Consider the following 27,789-nt stretch of genomic DNA (forward strand, 5'->3'; position numbering starts at 1 on the left):
GTGGAACCCAGCTCCTGGGTTCCACACCTGCCTGTATAGATAGAGCACTGGTCCCCAGCTGGAGCACTAGGTAGGACACACCTGGGAGGACTGGGACCATTCTCCAATGCAGAGCTGAGGAGCCTCCCGAACTGCACTTCTGCAAGCCCCTAGTTCCCTGTCATATGCTGCGTGCAGCTTGGCTTACATAGGCAGAGGCCAGAACAAGCTCACCACTTTGTAGGCTATGTGCCTGGCCCTCTTCCACCTGTGCCTACCTACACAGCTGGCAAGACCACAGACCATGGGAAAGGTGCAGGAGAGAGAAGAGAAGAGGCCATCAGAAAGTAAGTAAAAGAGCAGACGTGGGAAAAGGACCACAGAGCAAGCTGGGCAGCAGCTGCTCATCTCAGTCCTCCCTCCCCCTGGGGTCACAAGCACACAGGCAAGGAGCCTATCATCACTCTTGTTGCTTGAGGTGCTTCTGGGAGGGCTTCTGTGTATTGTATCTGAATGAGCTGATGGATCAGTTGGTATAGGAACTGTGCCCTAAAGGGGCCTCAGGAAGGAGAGGACAGGAAAACACTGGCATTTTGTGCCTGCCATGCCCGTTATACAAAGAAACCAAAAAGGGCAAAGAAGAAGGCATCTGGTGAAGGACAGAGCAGGGAGGCAGAGTGAACTTGCCTGTGGCAGCTAGAGTTCCAAGAGCCTTGGCCTGTCTTGTCTCCTAAGGACCTTGGCAGACCTAGCTGCATGGACCTTGATGTCACAGGCCTGTCTGACATGCGGAGTGATCCGTTACAGGGAAAATGCAGGTTTCCACAGGTATCCAGTGCATGGACAGAAAGGAATGTTTTCAACTTTAAGGTAAAATGAAACCATACTTAGAAAATCAAGTGCAGATGCCAGCACCATGGCACGTGTTAGGCAGAACTTATGAGCCTAAACCACCAGAAAGCTGATATGCACATTCCTGACATGAAGACCTGTGAGATTCAAGGAAGGTCCTTTTCCAACCCAGGGCCAGGCGGAGTGTGGCCCTGGTGTCCAGAACCAGCTGTGGAGTGGAGTAGACAAAAGCCCGGACCCTTGTCTCTCTGGGATAAATCAGGAGCTTCCCTTCAGCACATCGTGTTTTTGCTGGTTTCCAGGTTTCTCCAGCCTCCTCCTGGGGTTAGTTGCTTTCCTCCCTCTGTGCATTAGCATCTCCTCTCCCCTCCCTGCCCACCTCACCCCAGCTCTAGGATTGAGGTTTGCTTGACAACAGGTAACAGCAGGCGTTTCCTCGTCCTGTGACAGGACATCCTGGCGCCCTGTAGTCTCTCCCTGGCTTTAAAACAGACCAGAGCACAGGAAAAAACCCAGCGCTAAAATTAGCAGCATGATAGAAGAAAGGCACATAACTGTTGCCTGTACTGTTTGTCAATGAAACGAGTCTAAACAGACCAAATGCATTTCCTTTTGGGGCAAAGCGGACCTGTTAGGAGTGTCATGCAGGAGGGGTGGGGCAGCCTGTGGAGGCTTGAAAAGCCACCCAAAATGCCCAGGGCTGCTGCCGCCCAGTGTTCTGGCTTTTTCTGCTGGCCTCCACCTGTCTGATGATTTTTGAAGAGTCTGGTCCAGCCCTTTCAGAAGTTGTGCTGGCCTAGAAATATTCAGGGGGTGTAGTAACCACTGACACCCTTCACACACCAGGACAGGGCCCCTGGAGGCCTTTGGCACATCTCCAGAACTGCTGCAAAACAGCTCAGTTTTAGTTAATGTGAGACTTTTCCCCATTTTGGTATTTAAAAATGTATTATTTGGAAGCAACGCTGCCTTCTGAAACCAGAGTTTTTCAGGAGACAACCTCTCAGTCTGATGTGCTAGGCCCCAAGTAGTTCTAATAATTCCAAATAGTAGTCTTCGGAGGAAGACAGTAAGAAGGACAGCAATCAGTTTGATTACCCTGCTAGGAGGTAGGAGATCAGAATCTAGAACTGTTACTTGCATTTATTTTATGTCACTAAAATAATCTTTTTCCTGTCATTTATTTCCAGATATAGCACTTTCTATGGCATCTATTCAGTGTTGTGCTTCCAGAAATCTTAGTTTTTGTTTCTGGGTTTGTTCTCTTTCTAAAATATCTTTTTATAGCCCAGTTTTTCCAATCATGTTTTCAAAATCTTCCATTTCCTTCTTGAAGGGATGGAATTCCAGAGGGTCACACATGATGGAGGTCTGGCTTTAGTAAGAACAAGGAAAATGTTTCCTGTTTTGTGGCCTTTAGGTCAGCAGAAGGCAAAGCAGGTAACTTTCCTAAATATGTCTCATAATTTGGAATTCTGTGTTTTTATCCTCAGTCATGGAATAGGAAAGGAGGCAGAATTGATCCTTGATCTCATTCTACCTACTTCATTTATTCTCATAACCAGTTGGGGCTGGGCACTAGGTAAACTGCAGTTGGCTCAGCAATTCTCCCAAGTTCACAGTGATAGCCATGGACACCAAGATGCAATTCCTTGTCTCTTGCTACTGAGCCTTGTGTTCTTCCACTGGGACATCATGATCCTGCCTTCCTGCTCTGACTCAGCCACAGGGAAGTGACTTTCCCAGGACTATGTTGCTCAGCTATTCATAGCACTCAGCCCAGTTTCCTTACTATACTCCGGCCCGTTCTAGCCCAGAATGCCGGCTGGCCTCATTCTGGAAATTGCATTTCTCAAGAAAGATAAGGATCCAGGATCCATTATTCCTAGAATGATTCACCTCAGACTTCCCACAGTTTTCCTCTGTTGGGACTGTACATTTGACACTGGGAAAGGCTGCGATTATACACTAAGAAGGAAAGCACCACATGCTCTAGCCCTGCAGACAGGAGCCTTGTGTTTCTGATGAGCTGACTTGTCTCAAGTGAGTAGCAAGAAACTTGAACTTCCCTGGGTTGGCCAGGATCCTTAAAACTCTTTTGAGTCCACAGGCTAGAGCAGAGGGACCCCAAGGTCGTTGTGGGTAGGGGTGGTCACAGACATTTGTCCAGAACCACCAGAATAATTCTCTGGATCATTTTTGACAGTGCTCATGCTCTTGCCCTTTAAAAACAGCAAGGTGTTCTCATGCCCTGTCCCACCTTGCCCATTAGGGCCCAGATGAGCCCAGATGGCAGGTCCAGTGTTCCAAACAGGCTCATTTTCTAATGGCCCAGAGCCACATCAAACCAAGAATCCTGGCCTCACATGGGGCCCCACCACACAATTGCACAGGGGTGAGGGAGGCAGGTCATGGCTTGCATCTGTGACAGCCAGAAAAAAGCTCTGTGTGCACACGTACATGAACCTCCTCTGTCTTTGGGCAGCGTGGGACACACTGGCATGTCCTGTGTCTTATTTTGCTCGTAAGAAGGGGTTACACTGAGGGAAGGAGGGGAAGCAATGTTGACAATAGAACATGTGTCTGGCCTTTCTTGTGCCTGTGCCTGTGCCTGTGAGCTGGGGCAGCAGGAGGCCGGAGTCAGGTTTGGGTTCTCCTATCTCTATCCAGTACAAACCAGCTCTTCCCTGGCTGCTTGAGCAGACAGCAGGAACATGAGTCTCAGTTGCCCCCATGTGGGTTTCAGAAGGGCAGGGCAGGTACAGATCCCATAGACTGGGAAAAGCACATCACCCCAGTAATCTAGCACTGCTTTTAATAGGGAAAAGGTAGAAGAGACTCAAGGCCAGGTGACCAGGTTCTCAGTACTCCTCACCCCTGAGTGTACATGTCTGTCTTGCTTTTGCCCACAGTAAGGGAGAGATGAACATGGGGGCCATCTTTGGCCAGGTTAAGAGACGCAGCCTGTCCCCCATGTCACCCAAGGCCCTGGGGTACCCCCATGACATCAGGAGGCCCTAGCAAGTTGGCCAGTCTGATGGGGCTATGGCATGGTCACTCTACCTGCCCAGAGTACTTACTTGCCAGCTGGAATGCAGCAGCCATAGCCTCCTCCCAGCATTGGGAATCAGGTGACATCAGAGGCAAGCCTGTAAGCCCCAGGACGAAGGTGAGCTGACCCATGGCGAGCGCTGCTGTGGCCACCATATTGCAGGCACGCATCATGTCGAACTGCACTACGGATCAAGAAGGAGAGGGACATGTGGTTAGCACAGGAAGCAGCTTGGAGAGGAGCTGAGTCAGGTGCACTGGCTGCACTCATCCTCCCTGGGTCTCTGCTAGGCCTTTAAAAAGACAGTAACTTGTCCACCCACCTCTGACCCTGGTCCTGCCCGTGCCTCTCCCTGGCCACTAAGGGCTCATCACAGTACTAGTGGTCTTGTCCCACCTCAGATGGCCCTTCTCTGGTTTTTGTCTTATTGCAGCAACTATTCCATAAAGGCGCCACACGGTGGGTTGAAAGTGGAAAAGGAAGCCTGCACTGATAATGCTCAGGGTCCCTGTCCCACATGCCCTGGCAGGGGGCCCAGCCTTCCCCCTCTGCTTTAGCAGTCAGCTTTTCATGCTGTTACCCCTCCCTCCTCATACGTGAGGGACTTGAGCCTATGACATTAAGTAACTTGTCACAACCAGCAAGGGGCAGAGCAGGAGCCAAACCTGAGTCTGCAACATCAAGAGCCCCCACCTGACTCCTTTCTTCCATCATCTTGTACCCTGCCTCCAATTCTGCTTCCCACCCTACATCCTGGTCCCAGGAGGGTAGACAGGAGGACCAACCCTCTGTAAGTGAACTGATGAGGAAGGGTGGGCACAGGGAGGGCTGGTTGCATGTCTGTGAGCTTTGCCTCTCCTAAGTAAAACCTCATGCAGAAGCCTCCATGGGATTCTGGTGATGGTGTCTTCCCACCATGCTGTCACTTCCAGGCTCCAGGTTATTCCAAAGCCAACAGTGGGTCTGTCGATGAGCATGGTTAGAATAGAGGGACTGTGCATGAGAGCAGCAGTTCACTTAGCCCCAGCCTTTGGCATTTCCATGTCTTCTTGTGATGGAACAGTAGTTAGGAGGTTCTGAATCACAAAGTTAAGTTGCTGCAGATAGCACGTTTTTTTAAAAGGCATGCGCTGGAGCTTTAAGGTGCTCTTCCAAGAGTTGAGAGAGAATAGACAATTGGGTCACCGAAAATATCATAATCAGAAATGCAAGAACCAAGCAAGAGAATAGAATCCTCCGAGAGCTGTCATCTTCCCGATGACCACTGCATTGTCACTCTTCATGGCCCAGATGAGGACAAGGAAGGTGGGGAGGCTTGTGCACTGGACAGGTGGCCTGATTGTGTAAGTGAGCGTAGCCAGCACATGCAACCTATTCTGAAGACTTGTCGGTCCCTCAGCCCACGCCTCACAGAGGATGGAGGGTGTCCTGTCCTCGTGCCTCAGCAGAGGCTTACAGGGCGGGAGGGTGCTTAGTCTTTGTGAGCCTTTACATAGTTGAAGGACAGTTTCAAACTGCTGTTGCCAACGTGAACAGTTACATATAGCTCAGTCTCAGTGTTTGTTGAAAAAACGTAGGTTCAGGGAATAGCTCAAAACACTCTTGGCTGAGTAGCACCTCTCCTCCCATCACGTGCTGGGCTCTGCACCCTAGCACAGATGATGGGCATCCATTAGCCACTCTCTGTTTCTGTTCCTCTGCCATCCTCTGTCCCATCCCCAAAGCCCCAACTTCCCCTGCTCCCCTCATCTGCACACCAAAGGCATACCTCCCCCAGTCTCCCTCCTCTCACTCCAGTCTTGTGACCCAGGCAGGTGGGTGACCATCAGAGTTGGGTAAAGCTGCATTGAAGATATGCAGTCCTTGAGGTGAGTCCACAGGCCTTGGAAATTCAACTGTCAGGAGACCTCTGCATACTTCCTGGTGCACAGTTGTGCCTTTAGTACTGACTGTGCCCAGGGGTAACCTCCATACAGGGGAAGGGTAAGCAGCAGTGTCACTGAGAGATCCTGGCTGAGAAATGACCTTCCCATGGTGATGCACACCTGTAATCCCAGCGACTGGTGAGGCTGAGACAGGAGGATTGCAAGTTCTAGGCCAGGCTGGGCAACATAGCAAGACCATGTCTCAAAAATAATAATGGGGATGTAGCTCAGTGGCAGAGCACCCCTGGGTTCAATCCCCAGTACTGAAAAGAAAAGAAATTATTTTTGCCATGTGCTGGTGTGGCCCTGAACATCTATTTAAAACCCCCGTGCTGTCCACCGTGAAGCGAGACCCCTTTCCTGTTGGTCCTTCTGAACCACTAAAGCAGTGTGAAAGAAGCCCCTTCAGCACATGAGTAGAACACAGACCTATTTATGGGGCCCTGTGCCACAAACCATCTGTTCAGGGCCCCATGTGTGCCCCACCCCATCTTCAGGCCAGGATGGTGTCTGTGATTCATGCTCCTTGTGGGCTGCATCTATATTTAGGCTGTGGAGTCACAGAGTCTTCAGGGGCTCTGTGCCACTTCCCGCCACCAAGGATCAGCCTGTCCTGCCCATTGTGTTTTGAGCTGTTTCCTCCATGGCGTCCCCTCCTGTCATTTGGAGTTTGAGCAGCCCTTCCCAGATCCCAGGCTTTTTCCAGTGTTCCGGCTTCAACCTGGAGGTGGTGCAGCTAGCTCTGAGGCCAGTAGGCCTCATGCACACTGCATATATAAAGAGCCTCACAGACGCACGAAGCCCTTGGGCTGCTGGACAATCAGCGTCTCACATGCAGTTACTCAACTAGTGTGCTGCCAGAGAGCAAATAGAGGTGCCTGGAGAGTTTATGTTCTTTAACCCTCAGAATAACCACAGAACATGACTCGGGAGATGCACAATGGGTTAAAGGGAGCCCCGCTTGTTGGTTTAGGGGCTCAGCATTGGGGCAGTCCTCCACCATGTTCAGGCACAACTTGGAGAGGATGAGAGTGGGTAGATGTGGGTTCCAGAATGATGTGGAGAGAGAAGTGGCATTTGAGGAGCTAGAACCCCAAGGGAGTTGAGCCCTGGTTTGGTGGCCTGGGGTGTGGGAATCAGGGATGACACCATGTTGTTTGCTGAGGCTCAAGACCTAGGAGGAACCAGGACTTAGCTATCCTCACTTCCCCAGACTGAGGGACCAAACCCTTTGGCTGAGGCAGGTGGCGGCTGCCCAGGTCGACTTGCCAGAACCTTCCTGACTGCAGAACCTTCCACTGTCAGCTCTAACAGGTGTCTCCCCAGTTCCTTTCTTCTGCTAATCTCCCAACTATTTTCATAATACTCCCCACCACCTTTTTTTTTTCTTTATCTTTCATATATGAGAGAAAACATATGACCCTTGACTTTTTGTATTAGGCTAATTCACTTAATATAATGCTCTCAGTTTCCGTCCAGTTTCCTGCAAATGACTGAGTAAAACTCTACTGTGTGTATATACCACATTTTCTTTATCCATTCATCCATTAACAGATACCAAGATTGTTTCCATAGTTTGGCTATTGTGAATTATGCTGCTGTAAACATGGGTATTCGTGTATTACTGTAGCATGATGACTTTAAATTCTTTAAAAGGGTTAGGTACCAAGGAGTGGTGTAGCTGGGTCATTTGGTGGTTCCAGGCCTAGTCTTTTGAGGAGCCTTCATATGATTTCCATAGTGGTTGTACTAATTTATAATCCTACCAACAGTGTAAAAGTGTTCCTTCCCCCTCCACACATCCTCACCAGCCTTTATTAGTATTCTTAATGACTGCCATTCTGACTGGAGTGAGATGAAATCTCAGTGCAGTTTTGATTTGCATTTCCCTGGTTGCTAGGGGTGGTGAACATTTTTTCATATATTTTTTGGCCATTTTATAAGTATCTGTCTAGTTCATTTGCCCATTTATTAATTGTTGTTGGGGGGGGGTAAGTTTTTGAGTTCTTTTTTATATCCTGAATATTAATCCTCAGTCAGAAGAACAGCTGCAATGACTCTCCCATTCTGTAGGCACATTCTTGGTCATTTTCTTGCTGTACCTGCATGTTTCTGTAGGGTGCCGTCTCCATGTGTAAGACAATATGTGCTCCTGAGGCTCCTTTCCAGTCTGATCTGGAAAACTATCTGTGAGTATCTGTGGAAGTTGCCGTTCTTCTGTCATCTATACACTTAACTTACTCTGTAGTTACTTTTGCCATTTATGACCAACCCGTAACCTCTCTACTTTAAGATGGTAGAACTGGGGAGGTATTGAACTGTGGCACGACTATTAATAGTACAGGAATGGCCCAGTGGTGTCCCAAGCTCCGCCTGGAAGGCCAGGAAAGACCTCTGAGTGAATGGGGCTGACCATTGCTGGCTGGAGAAGAGTGGTCTGAGAGGCTCTTGTGGCTGTATATGTCGCTGCCATGAGGCCAGAAGACCACCATTCCCAGAGCCAAGAAGGGAGCATGCACTGACCTCTGGCCTGTCTTCCACCCACAGCCCTGCCCTCCCACTGTCCTGCTCCTCAGCTGGCTCTTGCATCTTCCTGGCAGCACTGTGACAAAGATTCTGTGAGGCCACCCACCCCATAAGCCACCATGCAGGCCTCTGCATGAGTGTGGGTCCCAATGGCCTCACCACAGGGAGCACTCACAGAGCCACACTCCATCTGAGAAGGAAGAACTCCTGATGAAATTTGTTCCCATGGCCATCCACCTGTAGGATCCACCATGTCTAATATGTCACTGGTCCTGACGCTGCCTGTGTTCACAGACTGAGATGATCCCCTAGAAAGCATGGCACAAATGTGCCTGGCCAAGCAGGGTGTCAGCGCAGGTAGCCAGCCAGCCTGTCGAGTCAGGAGTGTGTGATGTCCAGCATGATGCTCATGAGCCTCCTGAGAACGGAGGTGGGGCTCTCCTTTTGGGAGCACTGGGTCCAGCTGGTCCGCCCCTAGGTTCAGTTATATGTTCATCTGTTCACGGGTAGCCTCAGACTTAGGGAGCCTGACAGAATGCATGAACTACAGGAAGCAGAATAAATGTGAAAAATGAAGCCAGCCCTGAAGTCAGGTAGTCAGAGGGACCCGCAGGTCTCCAGACCCCTGGCTCCTCACAGGGAAGAGAAACCCTGATCACTAATAAAAGTATAGGCACCATAGGAACAAAGCAGCCAGCTGATGGGAAAATCCAAGGTCCCAGTGTGACAAAGGTGCTACACAGGGGCCTGGACCTGCATAAGCATAGGACTGGCCCCCATGGCCCCTGAGCCTGCTGGCTCAGGACACCCAGCAGCACAGGGCAGAGTGTCATGGGGTAGCCCCTGTTCCTGTCTCTTGGGCCAGCCCTTGGGGTACTTGCAAGGGAGGCATGCTGAGTGGTTCTGGCTCAGTATTCTCCAGGGCAGGACCTCAGGGTTCAGAGCTGGCAGATGTGCCTGTGCTCATGGGGTTGCAGTGTGGGTTCTGTGACCTGTCTTGACCTCACCTTGGCCCTGGGCTGGTTCTCAGGGTGGCACTGAGGAAACCACCGTGTCAGCCCCATGACACTGGCCACCAGCCTGTCCATGGGGGAAATCAGCCTGAAGGAGGATGTCGGCCCTAAACTGACTCCACCTGTCCAGGCAGTGCCCTTCATGGCTGCCCCTCCCCAGAGTGCTGATTCTAGACCCCTATGGACTAAGGGGTGAGGTTTAACAGGAGCATTTTGAGGTTGGGCTCAGGCAGCAGCTGTCCATCAGCCTGGGCACACAGGTGCACACGAGTTGAAGTGGCGAGTTTATTATGGGCTGTGTGGATAGAGGGGCCTGCTAGTAGGGAGAGGAACAAGTGAGGCTGCTTTTAGGCTTCATTGATGGGAGGAGTCAGGAAGAGGAGCCAACACCATCATCTCCACCTGCATACCGCTGGGTGTGGCGCCATGCTGCCCCCTTGCCAGTGGCTCAAGCCCATGGGTTAGGATCTGTAGTTTCCCTTCAGGAAATGCTGACTTGGGTCTGCTTTGTTCCTATCATGCTTCAGTCTCAATATGTGTTAGAAGTTTTATTGGCAACCAAAATTACCTGTTCAGCCTGTTTTCCTAAATTTGGTCTTCTCAGTCCTTCCTGAGAAACTTGGACCATTTCCATTGTTTGAACCAATAGTCGCTGCTCAGATTCATTGAGGGTCAGCTACCTGCAAGTGCCACGTTAACTGAGGAGAAGTATTTAAAGATCGTGCGACAAGTTTGTCAAGTGTTTGGACAGAGCATGCATTCAGTCTCAGGGAAGTGGGAGCCCTGAGGACCGGCAGTGGGGCTAGCACTCAGAAGGAACAGACAGGAATGGGCCTTGAGGGACCAAGGGTTCAGCTGGTCTGAGGCAACAGGCCTCAGCAAGAGGTCAGCAGGGGAATCAGGGCAACTACACACCCTGCTCCTCCTGCCCCAAGACTGTGCAAATGCAGGAGGCAGTGGGGGCAGCCTGCTTCTAGCTATCTGGGGCACCTGGGCCATTGAGAAGCCTTGAGGCCCAGGGCAGAGGCCGGGGGCTGGTGGAGGTTCCCACCTGCTAGGTGGGCCAATGCTGGTCCCAAAGAATAGTGAAAGCCCTAGGACTAGAAACCCTACCTGTGTCCCAGCCCCAAGCCAGGAGGTCCAAGGCCTCCAGGTCTATGTGTGTTGTTACAGCCCACATAAAAGGCAGGCACAGAGCCGTGAGTTGCTCGATTTCCTTTTTAGAATGACCATAGAATCCAGAGTGAAGGCTCTCTGCCAACAGGTCACACAGAGACGCAAGTTCAGCTGTGTTTATATGGTTTCCCACAAGATACCTGAGTTCTGGGAGCTGGTAGAGATTTTTGAAAATGTCCATGTGCTTTGATCTTTTTCAAGGGAAGGCTGTTGCTGGGCACCAGGGCGAACACCTGTAATCCCACTGGCTCAGGAGGCTGAGGCAGGAGGATCACAATTTCAAAACCAGCCTTAGCACTGAGAGAAGCCCTAAACAAATTAGTGAGACCCTGTCTCAAAATAAAAATATGAGAAAAGGAGGTGGGGCTGGGGATGTGGCTCAGTGGTAAATCCCCAGTACCAAAAACAAGAAAAGGCTGTTGTTCCCTGCTTGTGAAGGATGAAGGAGGACACAGACCATTCTTTTTACCAGCTTCTCCACCTGTGAAGTGGGAATGTCCCCAGTCTGGGCTCCCAGGCTCATAGCAGGTCAGGGCCCTGAACTGACCGTTGCACTCAGTGTTGCTCGTGGACTTCCAGGAACAACTCAGAGCACTGAACAGGCACCTCGCCTATGCCTCACATTGTCTTTCAGGCTAATGTTGCTTCCAAAACAGGCAAGATCCAACTTTGAGACATTGGGGTCTGCAACTGAGACAAGCCCACCCCCCCTGCAGTCAGCAGTTCTAAGGGGTCATCCACGATCTGGGGAGAACATGAATCTCAGCAGAGTGACTCTTGTAGATTACATGTTCTGTAGTAAGTGTCTGTTCAGAGCCAGATCCAGGCACCATGTCTTGCACTTTCAGAGTGAGGTTCCCAACTTCCAGGGCAGCAGATAGGCCTTTGGACAAGAGTGGGGAGCCTGAAGGCAAAACAACACTCTGCCCTCTGCCATCACAGAGCCTCCCTGGCCTCCTTCCACATATCCCAGCCGAAGTCAGGCCCCAGGAGTCTCCCTTGCTGCTGCTCACAGCCCTAAAGGTCCTGACTAGTTGACTAGTGTGGAAATTAAGTCAGAACTCAGCCATGTATTTTTAAACTTCTTGTTTATTTTACTTTTTTTTTTTTTTTTGGTACTGGGGATCGAACCCAGGGCCTCACATGTACTAGGCAAGTGCTCTGCCACTCAGCTACATCCCTAGCTCAACAAAATTTTTTTCAACCAAGGAAAAATGTCTTTCATTGACTAGATTACTGTACCTGTCCTTCAGCCATGCGTAATGGCAGAGAAAGCCCCCACTTGTATAAGGTGAATTCCCTGCAGAAAGAGCGAGAGGCAGAGGATGGACCAAGCAGGAGCAAGTCTTGTGACCTTGCTCACCAAGTGAGGGTGGGCATAGGCCCAGTTTCCCTTTCCCAATGGCCTGGGCACAGCCTTTCCTCACCCAGCCCCTCTGAAGGTGACACAAAAATAAGCAGACTCACATTTCACGGTTCCTCGAGATTCCTGGAAGCCTGCTGTCTCAGAGCCCCAGCCCAGCGCCTCACAGTCCTGTGTGTCCTCCTGCCCAGCTCTGGCCCCAGGGCTTGGGCCACCCCGGCCCTTGTCCACCAGCCAACAGGACTTCCACAGCCCCACGCTGCGCTTGCGTCCGTCCTCCAGTGTCTGGTAGACCCAGTTGGGGGTAAAGGCTGCTGCGTTGTTGAGAATGAGGGAGACGAGGGCCACCAGCACAGCTGTGGCCACAAGCTTCTGGATGGCCATCACTGGCTGGCACTGTCTGTTAGAGCAGAGAGGATGCCAAGTCCCCTTCAGGTGCTGCGTGCCCAGGGAGAGCTAAGGTACTACCTGGGGCAGCTAGAGGACGTCGCCATTCATTCTCCAGCCAGGCACAGGAGAGGGGTATGTGGGGAGAGGCCCATGGAACAGGTCCAGGTGAGCCACTCACGGCCCTGCCTTATCCTCCCTCCTGCACCTGGAGCAAGGCCAGGCCTGTGCTGAAGCCGGTCGCCATGAGGCCCATCCTAGGCAGGAAACGGGAGCACCAGCAAGAATCCAGAGTTGTGAGTGTGCCGTCTTCCTGGGATCCAGAGGCCAGGGAGGCCGTGTCCACAGCACCTCTTCTTGCCTGCAGCAGCAGAAAGCAGAAAGTGACTCAAGAGGCAGGCGCCGTGGGGTAGTCAGCCTGGGCACGCTCCTCAGAACCAGCTCCCAGCAGGGCTGCGGGTGCAGTGAGAGTTCAGCCGCCTCTGCTGCCTGAGCCCTGTCCCAGTGCCTCCGCCACAAATGGCAGGTCCTGGAAAGCAGAGCCTGCTGCAAGGAAGTGTGTGTGTGCGTGTGTGTGTGCAAGCTCGAGTTTCCCCGTCTCTTGCAGAGAGGAAATGGTTGTTTGTGAGGTGTTTTTGGTGAGCAGGAGGCGTAGCCAACTGCAACAAATAGCAGCCCTACCACAGAGCCAGACACCAACAGGATGTATTTCCTGACGGGAAAGGCCTGGGGAGACTTAACTGCTCCAGCTGTCCCCCGCCACTGCCCCCTCCCCCTCCTGTCCCAAAGAGAGGCCAGGGATGCTAGCCCACATACTCTAATCACCTGTCACATTTGAGCCTGGCCAGCTGCAGAGGCAGCAGCTCTTGTGCTGGCCCAAGGGTCTAGGGACACTGTAGAACAGGTCCTCAGGGTACAGCACCCAGTCTTCCAGGTGTCTCCCTGCATAATAGGCACTATAGGCCACAAAGCAACAGAGCCTGCCCGTGAGTAGGGACACACACTGGGAGGGAACAGAGGGAGAGACACCCCTTAGATAGGCTGCTGTCTGCTTGCAGAGGCCATATGCCTCAAGGGAAAAGCTGAAGGGGTAGGCCCCACAAAGAGAACCTCCTGCTGAGGTGGTCCCTGAGGTGGCCAGACAAGGTGAGATTGTGGACATGTAGAGGTGGGGCATGGTGCAGAGCCTGGGACAGAAAATGTGGATTTTAGCCATCTGTGCACAATGCTGATGTGACTGTCATTGCCTCAAGGCCAGACACAGAATGAGACTGGTGACTTTGCATGCTGTCATGCTGCCAGGGAGTTGGGAAGGTTCCTCTATTCTGTTTCGAACCCATCGGCATCAATGGACAAACACAGCAGAAGGGTCTGATATACCCTTCCATCTGCAGAAACCTCAGCCCAGCACTGGGGCCCATCCTCCAGGGCTTGGGAGTTGCAGGGATGAACACAGATACAGGTGCCATGTTTCACCTGAACCCACCTTGGGGGGAAAGCACAGTACATCATTTGTGTGCAGAGTCCTATTACCTGCGGGGCCCAGGTGTAGGAGAGCAGCCTCTTGGCTGTTTCCTACCCGAGTGCATTGCCAGCCAGGTCCTGGGTGGCATTTTCCTGACACCAGACTCCTGTTTCCTGGGACTGGAGTCTTTGGTCACATATGGAATGTGACTTCATAAAAGAGCCTGACTTCACACACAGGCTGAAACTGCCTCTGCCCAGCCTATGGCCAGGTGTTGGTCCTGAGAAGCACTGGTCCCTCATTTCCCCAAGGGTGTTCACAGGATTGTTCTCTCTGGAGCTGGCAGTGAACACAGTTGCTGCCACCTGCGTGTCCAGGAGCAAGGGCAGGTTTAGGGCACGTTGTCTCCAGCACTCGGCATTCCTAAGCACACAGTGCAGTAGGTGTTTGTGAAGAGGGCATTTTCCCAAAAGTTGGGAAGGATTTGGTTTCCCTCCATGATTAATTAAATCACTTATTTTTAAGTAGTCTTTAAATGGTTAATTTCCAGTGAGGAGAAAGCAATAGGTCCAAAACCCAGAAACTTTTTTTTTCCCCCAGTACTGGAGATTGAGCCCAGGGACCCTCTACCTCTGAGTCACATCCCCAGGTCTTTTTTATTTTTTTGAGACAGCATCTCACTAAATTGCCCAGCAGGTTTTGAACTTGCCTCAGTCCCTTGAGTAGCTGTGCCACCATGCTAGAAGGCATGTTCTGATTATCCCAGCTATTGCCCTTGGGCTAGCTCCGTCCATCTTTTTCTGGGGCTGGGAAGAAGGACTGCAAGGCCTGGCTCCCTCCCACAAGGGCACCTGGAGGTTCTCAACTAGAGGGCAGCAAGACCCTGGAAGTCCTGTTGTACAGCCTCCACATCAGCTGCCTTTTGACTTCCCTGCTTGTTTAGGGGCTCCTGTCAACCCTCTAGGTCCATTCAGCCATCCAACTCTAGCTGGCAGTGTGAGACTGGGCATGGACAGTCAATGAGCCCAGGAGCAGGGTTCAAGTTAGGTATCCTCAGGGGACCCAGAGGCAGGCCAGAGGCTCCCTGGCTACTGTGAGGGCAACTCCCTGTGTTGCTGCTGTCTGTGGTCATTTCTTTCCCTCCGTCTGTCTGCAGCTCCCACATATGCTGCTGTTCCTCTTGCTCTCAGAACAGCAGGGAGCATCAGGAAGAATAGAGAAGCTTCAGGGAGACAGGAATGCCACAGGCCCCCTAGCAGCCCATTGTCCTGACTCAGGACAAGTCCAGATGAAATTCTAAGAGCACAGGTCTTCCAGAAACTAGGACCATCTTAAGGCCAGCCCCATCCCTGGCCCCATCTGCTTCTCATTTTAGATGCCTGGGAGCTGATGAGGTGCAGATGTGGTTACTCACCACAGACTGGCTTGGACAACAGGAAATTCTCAAGACCTGGACACAGGACTGGGGGTTGGGGGGTGTTTACTTCTTTGAATTTATGTCAGATTCAAAAATCCCAGAACTCTGCACTGGAGTCGGCCATCCCCATCTTCAACAAGTTGTGTGCAGAGAATGTCAGGAATTTTGTGGGGGAAGTTTGCAGCCATCTCTTAGGGTCTAGGCTCTTGCAGCAAGTCTGTATTTGGCTGGGAAGGGGCCCTGCCCTCCCCAAGGCTTGTGCACAATGACCTCAGCCCAGCAGGGAGGCCCTGTTCAGGCCTGCAAGGGGCCTTCCCAGCTGCTGTCTGCCTGGGTGGGTCTGACAACTTCAGCATGCACTTTTCAGAGTCCCCACTTGATAGAGACTGCTCCTGGGACCAGGGCAGTGTGAAACAGCCAGGCCTTTGTCATGGACAACTCTTTATGTCTCTGTCCTATCATAAGAGGCAGTGAGCACAGCCTGCCTGCCAAAGAGGAGGGGCCTTGGAGCAGACATCAGCTGACTCTGCCCACCCCACTACCTAGGCTCTGCTTGCTTAGATGGTTTTCCACTGATTAAAGACAGACAGGAGCCATTTACTTTCCAATGACAAGGCAGAGGAAAGGGAGCTACCCTGGCGAGTAGAGGCAGCAAAGAACCATAGTTCACTCTGTCCAGGTATAAGGATGCTGGGCCTCAGGAAACAGTGAAGAGTAAACAGGATGTTTAAAAGGTCATTGATATAGGAAGATAAAGAAAGGCTTGTGTCTAAATAGCATCTTGCATTTGATGAAACAGGTCCATATACTTTACCCACTCAGTTTGTACAGCAGGCCTGGGAGGGCTCTTGTCCAGCCTGTATGTGAACACAAAAGTTCTGTACAACTTGTTAGAGCTGTGTTGTGACCAGGTACTTTGAGATTCTAGACTTGACCACTGTATCCCACATACTGTCCCTAGCTGGTATTTCTGGAACCTGTAATTGTCTTGGAGAGCTCTCATCCACCTGGTTGGTAGGTATCCCATAGGGCCTTGGGGTGGGGCCCTGAGAACCCCATAAAAGTTGACTTCGCCTGGGCCATTTAGAGACAACTGGTTTTTCTTTTTTGTGGTGCTGGGGATGGAACCCAGGGCCTCTCACATGCTAGGCAAGTGCTGTACCATTGAGCCACACCCCATCCCAAACACCTGGCTTGCACCTATGGCGCATCCATTCATCACCTCAGGATGGAAAAGAAAGGCAAGGCAAGTGTCTTGTGTATGAAAGGGAAGGAGTTTGAATGGTAAGACATTTTGCCTGCTGTCCCTTGACAACCAGGTAGTACACAGCCTCTGACACCTGGTACAGAACTGGCTGCAGCAGCAGCTCCTACAGGGAGGAACCCTGGGCTCCAGCTACACTGTGCTGAGCAGGTATCTGTGGCATCTGCTGCCTCACAGGTGCTGTTAGCCATTTGGATTCTGAAGCAAAAGGGTTAGGGTAGCAAGGACACTTCCTGAGAAAGTAAAACCAAAGGTGCTGCCCAGCAACCTGGTCCTCCAGAGAGGCAGTACTTTGGAGCATCCCAGAAGTTGCTGACCAATGTATGACAAGTCCCAAGAGAATTAATCAAAGGATGAACCCAGTGTTGGGTAAAGGAAGGTGAACTTTTCCAGAAGTCCTGGATGAAAGGGCGGAAGAAGCCTTCCCCAGCACAGCACCATGGCTTTATGTTGCCACATCATTCAGTGCAGCTTTTAGTCAAGCCTTACCTCACACCCATTGGCTGCCAGGGACCTTGCTGCCAGCATACATAAGGCATGCCTGCCCTTCTGTCACTCGTTAATACATAGCTATTCAATCAACCAAAGTTCTACAGGCCCCGTGCAGAGCCAAGGCAGTATTCACTGGTTTGCAGGAAAGGGCTCCTGGGTGTGCAGAGTCATAGCCACAGACCCCCACAGCAATGGCCATCCCAGTGGATAGACCCCTGCCCTGGGTGCACATGAGCTGACTCCACTGGTGCTTCCATCTTGAGGCAGCTTTCACTCCATTTCTGTCCAAGTCAGGGATTCTGAGACCTAGTCACCCATTTGCCACAGAAGTGCCCACAGTGGGACCAGTCCTGACCAAACTACCCTCTCAAGAAGCCCCCCCTTCCGTCCTTCCACCTGGGGCATGCCATAAGGGCCCAAAACATTCAATTTGCCAACCCTGAGTACCCTCCCTCACCAGGACAGCTGCCTTCCAAGTCTCTCTGTAAGTGCTTCTGAGTCAGGCTGAGAGGGAACAGATCGGCTCTCATTGTGGTCAGGGCTGTATCTGGAGGGAGCAGCTGAAACGTGATAGGTGGACCTGGGGAGGATGCTACCACCCACATGTCCACGGGCTCCACAGCCCCCCTCCCTCCCGGGGTTCGCTGCATACACATGTCTGTATGTGCATGAGAGTACGTGTGTGCTTACATGTATGTGCATGTGTGCTGCCACGCTGCCATGGTCTTAGAATAGGAAGGCCTGCGTGTAGCAGACAATGCAGTAAGTGAACTTCTTCCCTTTGCCTTTCTTCTACTGAGTGTCCCAAATTTTCTGTGGACCTCTGTGTCTGAGATCTCAGGCCCAATTTCAGATCTGAAGACAGTCCAGGCAACATCATGGACAGGTCTGAATGGTTGAGGAAGGTTGAGGCTCACAGTGGACCACCCATATGAGGGACCATGAAGTGTCTGCCACCCAGACCTCTCATCTCACTTCCCCTGCCCAGCTGATGGGAGCTGGGGCGAAGCCATTGCTGCCCTTTCTCCCCACCAGGCTCCTGACGCTGGGAGGTGGTTTATGAGAGGCTGTGCCAGGTCTCCTGCTCTGTTGCAGCAGAAGGCTCTGTCTTAGACCCAACTTGGTATGTGCTTGTGACAAAGAAGAGCAGCGCTACCAAACCAGCAGCAGAGCTGTGAAGAAGTAGGAGATGGTGACCTACACAGAAGGACACCTGTTAATGGGGCCCTGTCCCCACCCCGCCCCCAAGACCTTTGGGATCAGGGATGTCACGCCATGCATGTCTGGCTGCCACCCCAGAAGCACCAGCCTTGGGGCTCAGGACACATCTCACCTTCCTTCTTTTTGGGCGATGGGCAGTAGAGCCTAGTCTGCAGTCTTGCTATGCGGAGCACATGCCTGAGAGCCATGCACGTTGACAGGCTGCTGAGCGAGGAAAGCTAGTAGGACCTTGTCTCCTCTGCCCACAGCGAGACTGTATGGGAGAACATGGCACGCATGTGTGTGAAGACCCAGCGGCTGGACGTCGCCAAGGTATGCCTGGGAAACATGGGCCATGCCCGTGGGGCCCGAGCATTGCGGGAGGCTGAGCTGGAGCCAGAGCTGGAGGCTAGAGTGGCCATGCTGGCCATACAACTGGGCATGCTGGTGAGTGAACCATAGTCCTCCTGGGATGGACAGGCAGACACCACCCTGGAAGGCAAACCAAGGGAAGGCCACACACCTGAGCTGAGCCTGCAGTAAAGAGGGCAGAGGTTGCCCACACAGACCTTCCTCACTGGGGTTTGGACCCCAGGAAAACTGGGCAGGCTGACAGGCAGGGCAGAGGCCAGTTGCTAGATTTCTCTGGACCCTACATGGCAGACAGAGGGGAGGTGGTGGGTATACTTGTCGGGCCACATGTTCACAAATGGCAGCTAACCTCTGGTCTTTGCCTCCTCCCTATCTGCTCTCTGTCAGAGCTCATTACACACCAGCTCTCCCAGAGCAGCCAGAAGATGGCACCCCCAGACATAGGCTAGAGCCCTGCCATAGCATCAGATGACTTGCTGCACACATGGGCAGGAGGCAGGCTGCCCACCCACATGTCAGTAGTGGGGGATGACAGCACTGTGCCACAGGGCTTGCTCTTTTGCAGGAGTGCACAGGGGTTCCCCTGGGACATGGCAAGGGCAGGAGGGCAGTAGAGCCAGTTCTTCCCTTGGCAGTGCTCAGGTGGGCACAAGAAAGGTGCTGGGGGTGAGCAGTGCTTGTCTCATATATGTTAGCCCATGCCTTATGTCCACATGTGCAGTGTCCGTCCTCCCTTAGTGTGCGCTGCATCTTTCTCAGGAGCCTGTTGGTGGCAGCTGCCACCCTGTGCCCTCCCTGTGCAGTGAGCTCCACACAGGACATAGTGACCACCACCTTATCTCCTGGAACAGTCTCTCCGGGGTGCCAGACCATAGCAGTGATAGTGCTCTCTCTTCTCCAGGAGGAGGCCGAGCAGCTGTATAAGGAGTGCCAGCGCTACGATCTCCTGAACAGGCTTTACCAGGCCTCTGGCCAGTGGCAGAACGCCGTGGCTGTGGCTGAGCTGCACGACCGCATCCACCTGCGCACCACCTGCTACAACTACGCCAAGCACCTGGAGGCCAGCGCTGACCGCGGCCTGGCCCTCAGCTAGTGAGTGGGGCTGCCTGGGCCACAGCAGCTCTCAAAGGAAAGGCCTGCCTCCAGGTGGCTGGCACCCTCCTAGGGGGGACTGTCAAGGACAGCACAGGTCCCCTCTCAGTAGGAGAGCCCTAGAGACCCGGGCCACCTTCCTCACATGCTGGCCTCTATGTCCAAGGAAGATGATAAGACTGTGGTGTTTGGCACGGTGGGGCTGGGGGTCTTCACTAGGACTCATGTCACCTCTGGGACTTGGCTGCAGAACAGCACTTCCCAGAGCAGGAGCTGTACTTAGATTCTCTTCCATAATGTGGAACTTATGTGAGGAGCCCTGAGCTATGACTGGCCTGTTGAATCCACACAGATTAGGACACTTCATTGTCCCTGAACACAGCACACAGGCCCCAGGGCTGCAGGCCAGGCACCACGCAGACCACTGCCCTGACCTGTCTCTGACATGGCCTCTGATCATGGGGCCAAGACCAAAGGGACCAAGGTCCTCCATCTCTCCCTCCATAGCTACGAGAAGTCTGACACCCACCGCTTCGAGGTTCCCAGGATGCTCTCTGAAGATCTGCAGTCCTTGGAGCTCTACATTAATAAGATGAAGGACAAGTCAGTGTCCCAGCGGGCAGCACTCAAGTCGTCCAGCAGAGTACTGCTTAGGGGCCCTTGCTTCTTGTGGGAGTATAGGAGTGTCCTCTTGGTTCCCAGTGCTAGTCCCGGGATACAAAGACCCCTTCTGCCCCTGGGCCTCTCACTTCTGGTCTCCTGTGGAGACCTGTTTTTCCCTAGCTGGTCTGAGTGTGGCATGGGAAAATGGTCCTACTGGGGAGAACAGGACTTAACGGAAGCCCTGTGGCCCTGGGGGCTGCTCTGTAGGACGCTGTGGAGGTGGTGGGCCCAGTACTTGGAGAGCCAGGCAGAGATGGATGCTGCCCTGCGCTACTACGAACTGGCACAGGACTACTTCTCCCTGGTCCGCATCCACTGCTTCCAGGGCAACATCCAGAAGGTGAGTGTGTCCTGGGGGAGCTGGCCTGCTCAGGGAGTGTGAGACTACTGGGTTCTTTGGGTCTTTCTAGGCTGCCGAAATAGCCAATGAGACTGGAAACTGGGCAGCATCTTATCACCTCGCCCGGCAGTATGAGAGTCAGGAGGAGGTGAAGCAGGCCGTGCATTTCTACACGCGGGCACAGGCCTTCAACAATGCCATCCGCCTATGCAAGGTAACAGAGAGGGCAGCCTCTGGTGGCTTCTCCTGGGCAGAGGCCAGACAGTGCAGCATTGCCGTTTTCAAGGTTTTATTCTGGGTGTTTTAGCCCGGCGCGGTAGCTAAAACCACTGGGTGTTACCCCAGCAGCTCGGGAGGCTGAGGCAGGAGGCTCACGAGTTCAAAGCCAGCCTCTACCAAAGGTGAGGTGCTAAGCAACTCAGTGATTCCCTGTCTCTAAATAAAATACAAACTAGGGCTGGGGATGTGGCTTAGTGGTCAAGTGCCTAAGTTCAATCCCGGGTATTCCAAAAAATGAAAAAAAAAAAAAAGTGTTTCAGTGGCAAGGGTGGAAAAAATCATGGTGCACACCCGTACCCTGCCACTGTTTTCCACATCCTCTTGGCTCTGCCTGGCTTCCTCCCATCTCGCTCCCTCTCTCTGATGTGGTGAAGCACTGAGTGGCTGCTGGGTGCTCTGGCATCCAGTACTCCTGAGCCAGTAGGGGGCAGGCTGAGTGTAGCCTCATGGACAGGCAGGTACCTACCTCATCAGAAGCTGTTGGACATTCTGCATCCATAAAAATGTCCCAGCCCAGGGGAGCTGGGGCTGTGGCTCAATGGTAGAGCACTCGCCTGGCACACACGAGGCACTGGGTTCAATCCTCAGCACCACATAAAAATAAAATAAAGGTATTGTATCCACCTACAACTAAAAATATGTATTTAAAAAAATGGGGGCTGGGGCTGAGGCTCAGCGGTAGTGCACTTGCTTAGCATGTGTAAGGCACTGGGTTCGATTCTCAGCACCAAATATAAATAAATAAATAAAGGTCTATCAACAACTAAAAAACGAAACTAAAAAAATTTTTTGAATGTCCCAGCCCAGGGTCTCGCTTCTGGAAAGATCCCTCATGTCAAGTATCTTGCAGTGCTTTATAAAATGAAACACTGCAAGTCCTGGTACACAGACCCATTGAGGTATGGTGCTGGCTGAAAATCGTGATGGAGGGCTGGAAGTGCAACTGAGTACAGAGGCTTGCCTAGCATTTTATGAGGCTTTTATGGTGCTACCAAAAAAAAAAAAAAAAAGAAGGCATAAATCACCTGGCAATGCCAAACTGAATGGAGGCAGACACTCAACTGACCATATTCACAAACCTAAGTGGGTTTGAGCGTGCTGAACAGGAACTGCCCACTTAGCCCTGCCCCCACCCAACAGGAGAATGGCTTGGACGACCAGCTCATGAACTTGGCCCTGTTGAGCTCTCCGGAGGACATGATTGAGGCAGCTCGTTACTATGAGGAGAAGGGCAAGCAGATGGACAGGGCAGTCATGCTGTACCACAAGGTAAAGGGTCAACCCCAGTTGGGGACCCACGGGACCTGAGGGGGAAGGTGACAGGCTCCTGCAGAGACCAGGGACACTTGTTTTTGCAGGGCTCCAGGAGACCCAGCTGGGTAAGGTTTGGGGTCCCCTGACCCTGAGCAGGCACTCAGAGCTCCACCACTGTCCACAGGCTGGCCACTTCTCCAAGGCCCTGGAGTTGGCCTTCACCACCCAGCAGTTTGCAGCCCTGCAGCTCATAGCAGAGGACCTGGATGAGAATTCAGACCCCGCCCTCCTGGCCCGATGCTCTGACTTCTGCATTGAACACAGGCAGTTTGAGAAAGCCGTGGAATTGCTGCTGGCTGCCAAGAAGGTGCAGGATTGGTGGGTGTGGGACCCTGCCCACCAGGTGCCCAAGCTTCAGGGAGGGAATAGCTCCACTCCCTCTTGGACTGTGGCTGCTCCCTGTGCTAGAGACAAAGGGCTCTGAGAACAAGAGGGCACCCTTGCCTTCAGGTCAGCCAGGGAGTCAGCACACCTGTGTGTGTGTGCTCAGCATACCACATGGAATTGCACATCTTACCTTTCATTTATTTATTTTTTGAGATAGGGTCTTGCTATCTTGCCCAGGCTGGCCTCCAACTCAGGCCCTCCTGCCTGAGTAACTGGGACTACTGGTGTGCATCACCCACCCAGTTTAGTCATTCTTTAAGGGTACAGTGCCAGAGTGCTGAGTACATTCACGTAATTACCCAACCAATCTCCATAACATTCGTGTCTTGCTCCTTGAACAACTCCTCACTCCTGTCCAACACCTGGCAATCCCTCTTCCACTTTCTGTCTTTATGGTTTTGGCTCCTCCAGGAGCTTCAGATAAATGGAATCAAACAGTATTTGGTTTTCATATCTGGCTACTGTTGGCACAGCCTCTTGTCCTCTAGGTCCCAGTGCTAGGCAAGCACTCCTGAGCCACAGCCACAGCCCCTTCACTCATTTTTTTTTTTATTTAACCTTTATTTATTTGTTTGTTGTTGTTTATTTTATGTGGTGCTGAGGATCGAACCCAGGGCCTTGCCCATCCTAGGAAAGCACTACCACTGAGCCACAACCCCAGCCCTTTCATTCATCTTTTTTAAGCAAGAAAAATTGCTCTCAATAGAAACCTGATGGGTACATAGAAAACTGTAAATTATCCAAAATTTTAGCCTGTTCATATTGAAAGCTCTTTCTTCCTGAAGCAAGAGTTAAATGTGCAGTTTTGTTTCTTGCTACTTAGCAACAAAAGAATTCTTGCCCAAGTGAAAAGGCACATGCCATTTTCTTGGTCAGAAAGACCTGATGAATCCATGTGGAGATCTTTCTTGAGGAAGTCTGCAAGTGCTGCAGCCCCAAGGGGGGGCCAGAGGGTTTCCTAACTACAGAAGTTGACTCTGCAAGCCTCACAGCGAAAACTTGGACAAGTCAAAATAACCAGTGAAATCTGGAAAATAAGACTAATAAGAGGCAATTGAAGCTTCCAGATTATAAAAGATACCACGTGAGATCTAAAAGGATTGGGGTCTTGTACATGAACAAGCATCCAGATCAGGGGGAGTTTTAGAAAACCCAAAAACCAGCTGGGCATAGGACTTGGGAGGCTGAGACAAGAGAATCATTCAAGACTAACCTCAGCAACTTAGTAACACAGTCTCAAAAATAAAAATGGCCGGAGACTTAGCTCAGCACTTAAGTGCCCCTAAGTTCAGTCCCCAGTACCAAAAAAGAAGAAAGAATTATCCCTAACCCTGGGTTCAGCCCCCAGTACCAAGGAAAAAAATAAATTATAGCTGGGCACAGTAGCACATGCCTGAGACCCCAGCAGCTCTGGGGATTGAGGAGGTAGGATCATGAGTTCAAAGCCAGCCTCATCAACTTAGTAAGGCCCCAAGCAACTCAGTGAGACCCTGTCTCTAAATAAAATATAAAGAAGGACTGGGGGTGTGGCTCAGTGGTTAGGTGCCCCTGGGTTCAATCCCCAGTACCAAAAAAGAAAATAATTATTTCTTTTTCTCCCATATCAAATATTTCAATGAAACAGCATATTTTCAGAAAGCTCTAGAATGTTAATAGCATGAGAGAAAATAACATGAGTAAGCCTATGTCCTTTAGGTTGATGTGTTTGAAGTACCCTTGTCCCTTCCTCTTATCCCTCAGCTGCAGACAGTGGTCACTGTGGAGTCACAGGGCCTGGCTTCCTCTAAGAGTGATAGATGTGAGGGCCACCCAGGCCCTCGGGCCTCCTCAGCAGCTCCAGGTAACAGCCCCTTATTTCTTTGGCGCTCTCACAGTATCATGAGGCTCTGCAGCTGTGCCTAGAACAGAATATGATCATCACTGAAGAGATGGCTGAGAAGATGACTGTGTCCAAGGACTCTAAGGACCTGTCTGAGGAGTCCCGGCGTGAGCTGCTGGAGCAGATAGCCAACTGCTGCATGCGTCAGGGCAACTACCACCTGGCCACCAAGAAGTACACACAGGCCGGGAGCAAGCTGAAGGTGAGGCCAGCTGGGCCACTGCTGTGCCTTTGGCATGGTTCTCCATTCTCTGGTTTTTCCGAGCAGGGGATGAGCTTTTCTGGCCAGGGCTTTGAAGGAGTCCTTTGGGGACCATGATATGTAAGGCCTATTACCTGTCCCACGTCCAACACGAAGCTCATCCTCTGGTTAGCAGCGAACGGAAACCGCCTGCCCAGAGCGTTTTCAGCCAGCCCCAATCACCCGAACCCTGGTCTTACTCTGCCTAGGCCATGAGAGCACTGCTAAAGTCTGGAGACACGGAGAAGATCGTGTTCTTTGCAGGCGTCTCCAGGCAGAAGGAAATCTACATCATGGCTGCCAACTACCTGCAGTCCCTGGACTGGCGGAAGGAGCCGGAGATCATGAAGAATATCATCAGCTTCTATACAAAGGGGCGGGCCCTGGACCTCCTAGCTGGCTTCTATGATGCCTGTGCCCAGGTACAGATCCTCCCGGGATCCCCACAGGTTTAGGGAGGGTTGGGGAGCCCCTGGTCCTGACACAGCTCCTCATGCAGGTGGAGATTGATGAGTACCAGAACTACGAGAAGGCCCACGGGGCACTGACTGAGGCCTACAAGTGCCTATCCAAGGCCAAGGCCAAGAGCCCCCTGGACCAGGAGACCAAGTTGGCCCAGCTGCAGAGCAAGATGGCATTGGTGAAGAGGTTCACCCAGGCCCGCAGGTGTGTCCCCACAGGAAATGGGGCAGGAAACACAGACAGCTGGCCCTGAACCCTCATGTGCCATGTGCTCTTGGTTTGTACCCCATGACTTTTTTTTTTTTTTTAATACCAGTGATTGAACCCAGAGGCACTCAACCACTGAGCCACATCCCCAAGCCTTTTTATTTTTGAGACAGGGTTTTGCTAAGTTGTTGAGGCTGGCCTTGGATTTGCACTCCTCCTGCCTCAGCCTCCTAAGCCACTGGGATTCCAGGCATGCACCAGCACACCCAGCTGCAACCCATGACTTGCCTACCACCTTTACAGGGAGAGTTTTGACTGACTGCAAGAGATCAGACCAGACCAAGCTTTTGTTTCTGATAGATACTCTTAGAGGAGTTCCTCTGAGCTCCTCTAGGAGGCCCCCTCAGAGCTGGGCACTACCTTGGGAAGGCTGCTCCAAAAACCATCAGAGCTGGGCACAGTGGCCACGCCTGTAATCCCAGCAGCTTGGGAGGCTGAGGCAGGAGAATCAGCAACTTAGTAAGACTAAGCACCCCATGGTTAAGTATCCTTGGGTTTAATCCCTAGACACACAGGTCTGGTCTGGTCAAGAAAAGGTGTGTCGAGGGAGCCCTGGTCAGGGAGTGCAGCCACCCTGGTGGGGTTATGCTGAGGGAGGGGCTGTTGTGCTGCACAAGGTAGTCCCGTCATGTGGAGAGGAGGCCCAGGCAGGCAGCACATAGGGTCTAAGTATTTGGTGGATCGCCTTAGTTTTTATCTCTTGGTAGGTAATTTTCGAACTTTTCAGACTCACTCTGCCACCATGTAAACAAACATCTGTGTGTTCCCAGGGCTCAGCTTTTGCCCGCACTATTAAACAATGCTGGACTAAGCAGACTCCTTGGAGGTTGCTGCCTGTGTGGCCTTATGATCTAGGTCTCCCAACCTGGGCTGCAGGGGTCAGGAGTGAAGGATGGGTAAGATGTAGTCTTAGCCACAGGACGGGGTATGTATGAATGAAGAGGAAATGAATAGGGGGTAGGAGTAGCCTGTTAGGGCTCAGCTGTCCATAGTGGCACACCAGGACAGTCAGCATGGCTGGAGGGATCCTGGACCCTAATGGCTGCAGAACCAGGTTACATCCTGCCAGGTCCCCTCCCTGGTCTCTGCCACAGATTCTGTGCTGGTCACATGTGCCAACCTGTGTTTAAGCCAGCCCTTCTGCCTTGGGCAAGGTGGCACATCCCTCGCCACCCCCCTTCCATGTGACACTAAGCAACCCCCACATCAGTTGTAGCCTAGAAGCTTCTGTCCCCTCTAGATTCTAGGGCAGCAAGAGGATTACAAGCCCCTGATCTTGGTGTCCAAGCATAGGACACCACACAACTTGTGAGCAGGGAGTGCTGAACGTATGAACAACTTAAGGAATTAATGAGCTTAATTCACAGAAATTACCTTCACAAAAAATTTGCCCCCCACCATTCCCAGAGCTACTGCTATAGGACATATACTGAACTGCCCCCTGGCACACAGCAGATTCTGGGTTCAGGACTCAGGCATCCCCTTTCTCTGGGCAGGACTTACACAGAGGACCCCCAGGAGTCCATCAGGCAGTGTGAGCTGCTCCTGGAGGAGCCCGACCTAGACAGCACTGTCCGCATTGGGGACGTCTGCAGCTTCCTGGTGGAACACTACGTGCAGAGGGAGGAGTTCCAGATGGTGAGGCACCCAGGGCCTTGTGCACTTTAGGTACACACTCTACCACTGAGCACTGCCTCAGCTCACAAGATGAGAATTGTAACCCAGGGCCTTGCACATGCTGTGCAAGCATCCTACCACTAGGTAACATCCTCAGCCCTTCTATTTTTTGAGACTGGCCTTGAACTTGTGATCCTCCTGCCTCAGCCTTCCAAGTACCTGGATCAGAGGTGTGCATCATTGGGCCCAGCTCACTTTGTTCATTCTTGAGGAAGTTGTCAACAACACACCCACATGTGAACCAGCAAGTGTTGACCACAACTTGTCATTGGTCCTCACTCAGCCATGCTGGGCATCTTCTCATGTACTTCTCAGTTTGTGGTCACTGTACTTGGTTCTTGCCTTCTTATTGTTGGGTCACCTTCTTTGTCTTCTAGATACATTTCCTTTATCAAACACACCTTTTTGTAAGTCTCCTCCCAGACTGAAGGTTCTGTTCCTTCTCTCCTCTGCTCTAGCCACTTGGGCCTACTGTCCTCTGGCTCTACTCACTCTTCTGTCCACTCACCCCCCAGTATTTTCCGTGTTTCATTCTGGGAAGTTGCTATTGCTCCGGCTTCATCATCTCTCCTTCTGTCATGTCCACCAATGTTAATCCCACCTAAACTTTTCATCTCAGACATTATTTTCATCCCAACAACAGTCTAATCTTCAACTGAATAAGCACACCCACTGGACCTGGCTGTGTAACCTCTACTCCAGGGT

General features: G+C 51.9%; 2 protein-coding genes across 12 annotated transcripts in view; one reads left to right on the forward strand and one right to left on the reverse strand.

Moving 5' to 3' along the window:
• Tmem204 (transmembrane protein 204) overlaps positions 1–12,897 on the reverse strand; it is a 20,276-nt gene extending 7,379 nt beyond the window's left edge. The window contains exons 1-2 of the mRNA XM_015490970.2: positions 11,991–12,897; positions 3,912–4,067 (exon numbers count right to left, since the gene is read on the reverse strand). Of these exons, the coding sequence (XP_015346456.1) occupies positions 3,912–4,067; positions 11,991–12,270 (436 nt within the window). The 5' untranslated portion in view covers positions 12,271–12,897. The remainder of the gene's footprint in view (positions 1–3,911; positions 4,068–11,990) is intronic.
• Ift140 (intraflagellar transport 140) overlaps positions 1–27,789 on the forward strand; it is a 74,887-nt gene that overhangs the window by 45,283 nt on the left and 1,815 nt on the right. For 6 of the 11 annotated variants that reach the window (XM_048789391.1, XM_048789395.1, XM_048789392.1 and 3 more), the window contains 11 exons: positions 18,381–18,558; positions 19,385–19,575; positions 20,083–20,178; positions 20,446–20,578; positions 20,649–20,792; positions 21,998–22,126; positions 22,296–22,478; positions 24,433–24,639; positions 24,888–25,100; positions 25,178–25,344; positions 26,904–27,045. In XM_048789391.1, the coding sequence (XP_048645348.1) occupies positions 18,381–18,558; positions 19,385–19,575; positions 20,083–20,178; positions 20,446–20,578; positions 20,649–20,792; positions 21,998–22,126; positions 22,296–22,478; positions 24,433–24,639; positions 24,888–25,100; positions 25,178–25,344; positions 26,904–27,045 (1,783 nt within the window). Of the gene's footprint in view, positions 1–18,380; positions 18,559–19,384; positions 19,576–20,082; positions 20,179–20,445; positions 20,579–20,648; positions 20,793–21,997; positions 22,127–22,295; positions 22,490–24,432; positions 24,640–24,887; positions 25,101–25,177; positions 25,418–26,903; positions 27,046–27,789 lie in introns of those variants that run through there. The other 5 variants (XM_048789399.1, XM_048789397.1, XM_048789396.1 and 2 more) reach the window with 5 other exon arrangements.

Source organism: Marmota marmota, unplaced genomic scaffold (genome assembly GCF_001458135.2).
Source record: "Marmota marmota marmota unplaced genomic scaffold, marMar, whole genome shotgun sequence".
Taxonomy (NCBI): Eukaryota; Metazoa; Chordata; class Mammalia; order Rodentia; family Sciuridae; genus Marmota; species Marmota marmota.